Source organism: Neopelma chrysocephalum, unplaced genomic scaffold (assembly GCF_003984885.1).
Source record: "Neopelma chrysocephalum unplaced genomic scaffold, ASM398488v2 Primary Assembly neopelma1_144002, whole genome shotgun sequence".
NCBI classification, from domain to species: Eukaryota; Metazoa; Chordata; class Aves; order Passeriformes; family Pipridae; genus Neopelma; species Neopelma chrysocephalum.
This window is the reverse complement of record NW_020932851.1, coordinates 962-4178: the sequence shown is the minus strand read 5'-3', so window position 1 is coordinate 4178 and position 3217 is coordinate 962. Positions and strand designations below refer to the sequence as shown.

Below are 3217 nucleotides of genomic sequence, written 5' to 3'. Positions count from 1 at the left end.
CTGTGCACTTGTTTTATTCCGGGCATGTATCCTAACGAACTGTTACATAAATTGGCGTAGTCGGCAGGATACATGGCGGAATAAACAGTGTTGTATAGGGAAATTCGTTGGTGGAGTGCTCAGCCAACGAAGCCGTGTCCCTGAATGCGTGGAGGGGAGATCTCCAGGTGGAGTGCACAGCCTGTAGAGCCGCGTCCCCGTGTGAAAAGGGAGATTCTCAGGTGGAGAGCATAGCCTGTGAAGCCGCGTCCCTGTGTGGGTGGTGAACTCTATGTGGGCACCAGGAGTCCCAGTGTCTGTGTTTCATGTCTTCTGCTCGTTTTGGTCTGTTTTGAACCGGTTCTTTGTTGTTTTTATTGTTTAAGTTACTATATGGGTGACAGTACTTGTGTTTTATATGCTTTGTTTGTTTTTTGCATATGGGAGGTAGTTCTGAGCAATCAATTGTGAATATATCACACGTCTTGAGACCTAGAATTCCTTTATATGTACGACTTCATTGTACTAATTGTAATAAATATATCTTGGGACCTAGAGGCATCCAGGAGATAAGGCTAGATTGGACTTTAAACTTTTTTTTGTATTCGGTGTGGAGCAAACCAAAGCTTAGAAGATACTCAGTGGATTAAGTTTTATTGTTGTTTCACTCACAGATATGTCTTTCTGAGAATTCATTCAGAGTTATTGTAGAGTGTGTATTCTGTGGTTGGTATATACAGATTTTAGAGTTGATGTATATGTGTAGTTAGGCTTGTTTGTGGATTAGTGTGTCTCATTGTGTTTAGCTTGAAATTGAGAACCTTTGTTGTTGTTTTTGTTAGTGAGAACATTTAGCAGATTAAGATGAAGAAGTGGTTAGGAGGGTCAGCTGCAGACGGCAGTGAACCCGAGAAAGCTCCTCCCCGTGAATTAATAGAATTGGGGCAGGAGCCATGGATTACTTTGTGGAGTAAGTGGGAAACATGTACAAAGATTCCTCTTGAGTATTGGGGACAGCAGACCCCGATGGAGGTATTGCAATACTGGGAGCAGTTTACCCCTACTATTAAATCAAGCACTCGTCTGGAACATGCCGGGCGAATGGGGGGTGCACTGCTTACTGCATATAAGTTAACTGTGGAAAAATGCAAAAAACTGCAGGAGCAGCTGAATGCTGTAAGAGCCACTCAGTTGGTACAACGCCAGACTTTACTTGACCTTCAGGCTGAAAAGAACAGGGTAGAAGATAAATGTGTTACTTTAGCTGAGAAATATGCTGTGAGAACTGTTCGACACAGACAAAGGAAAATAGACCGAAGTGATCGGGGGCCACGAGTGCGGGCTATAGTCACTTCCCCTGATTGGGACCCAGAGAAGTGGGATGGTAACATATGGAGTAGTAGTGATGATTCTGATGAGGACGATTTTATAGAAAATTCAGAGAAGTTATCAACAGCAGATGAGTTGGCACATAAAGTAAGGGCAGCCCCTGTTGTACGGTGGAAGGTTGTGATAGATAACCAGGGTAACCGAGTAAGGCAGGATGAAGTTGCTGATTTTACCCCAGAGGATATTAAAAATCTTTTATCTAAATATTCTCAGCAACCTGGGGAACGACCACAAATGTGGATGGTTAGATTAATGGAGCAAGGGGCTGACTCTATGATAGTAGACGATGTTGATGCCACAAAGTTTTTAGGGTTAACCAATGATGTATATGTGCAAAATGCTCTTTGGCGTTTAAGGCGAACACCAGGAGTTGATAGAACTTTGGTTTCAGTTATTGCTGAAGGCCTTAGTGACCGTTTTACTAATGATGGATCATGGCAGGATGGGAGTTCATCTTGGGTATCTCTGTATCAAGCAATTAAAATATTAAAGGGGGAAGGGATGAAAGTAACTATTGAATTGCAGAGCCCTGAACTTTACATGCAACAGCCTTTAATTCCAGTAATGCGAAACAAACTGTTAGAAGGCTATCCTGTACCCTGGAAACCATACATTATTCCACTGTTAGTGTCTCACATAGGGGCACCCATAGAAGAGATCATAGAGAGGTTGCAGCAACTTGGTGACCTTCCAGGCCTCCCACCCACAGAACCTAACCTTAACTTGATAGAATTACGCTTTTGTAACGAAGAGGGGCAATATGACACCTCAAGTAGATATTAAGTTGTTAGTATTGGGAAGGGGGGTTTGTTTGTGTTTTGTCTTCCACAGGACCCTGCTGGCTTCCAGCATGTTTGATGAAACCTTATCATGAGCAACAAGAATTCTGGACAGAGATCAGTGAATGCTGAGCAGCACAAGACCAGCCTGAATATCACATGGAAGAAAAACGTATCCTAAATATAATTCATTGTGTCTACTAACTTTTACTAACTGGTGTAATGACTCAGTTATCGTGTACCTGTCTCTCGTGTGTCTTGTCCACACCTGTTGTTGTGATTTGTGTAATAAATAATGCCTTTCAGGTGATCCTTATTTGTCATTTGTGCTTCTCAGTGAACCTGGCCAGGGGCTGGGAGGATACAGCTACCACAGCCATAACTCCTCCTGCATTAGCCTATTCAGTGCAGGTCATGTATCTTGGATAACAAAATGGATTGATTATTCTTTTCCGCATAGCAGGTCTCATGTCCCAGTGGATCCCTGGATCTACTATTCCAGAGATAAGAAGGTCTATATTTCTTAGATGAGTTGCACCAACAATCTGTATGCTTTGTTTTGTATTACTGGTAAGCAACAATCAGAACTGAAACATTATTCCTGAACTGTGTGCTGCCAAGTTATTCTTGCAGCAGTGTTAAAGATAAAGGCTAGAGCTAAGCTCTGGCTTCAGGATGTGAAGGACATATGTGATGCCGTGTACAGAGTGTCTGCAATTGTGCTTGGTTTTGTCTCCTGGGATGGGGCAGACGTGGCACTAAGGGGGAAAAGAAAACAATGGAAAACTATAGAACTTGTAACATCCTGAGGCCTAATGGTCATCATTGTATAGAACGATCCGTTTCTGTGCTGTTCATGTCACACCAGTGATGTTTAGAAAGATCAAGCAGAATGGTGTGGTTTGGGAATTCTAAATCAGACACTAATTGTTTTGCAGTGCTCATATTTATATGTGTTTTGTCCCAGTAGTGTTACAGCAGGTGGCAAGAATTATTTGGAATCAACAAATGACAGAAACCTTTGGCTTACGAGTCTACCCAAGAATATATGTGATTGTGAAATAACCATG

General features: G+C 42.3%; 1 protein-coding gene across 3 annotated transcripts; it reads left to right on the top strand.

Annotated features, from left to right (window-relative positions):
* The first annotated feature begins 483 nt into the window (after window positions 1–483).
* LOC113962324 lies at window positions 484–2080 on the top strand. 3 transcript variants are annotated; one of them, XM_027673093.1, is made up of 2 exons: window positions 484–1453; window positions 1624–2080. In XM_027673093.1, exons 1-2 carry the CDS (start codon window positions 844–846, stop codon window positions 1635–1637), a joined length of 624 nt encoding a protein of 207 aa, XP_027528894.1. In that variant the 5' UTR covers window positions 484–843; the 3' UTR covers window positions 1638–2080. The 3 variants fall into 3 exon arrangements, with proteins under 3 accessions (XP_027528894.1, XP_027528893.1, XP_027528891.1); XM_027673092.1 differs by having other exon boundaries at window positions 484–1472; window positions 1625–2080; XM_027673090.1 differs by having other exon boundaries at window positions 484–1475; window positions 1625–2080.
* Window positions 2081–3217: the final 1137 nt, after the last annotated feature.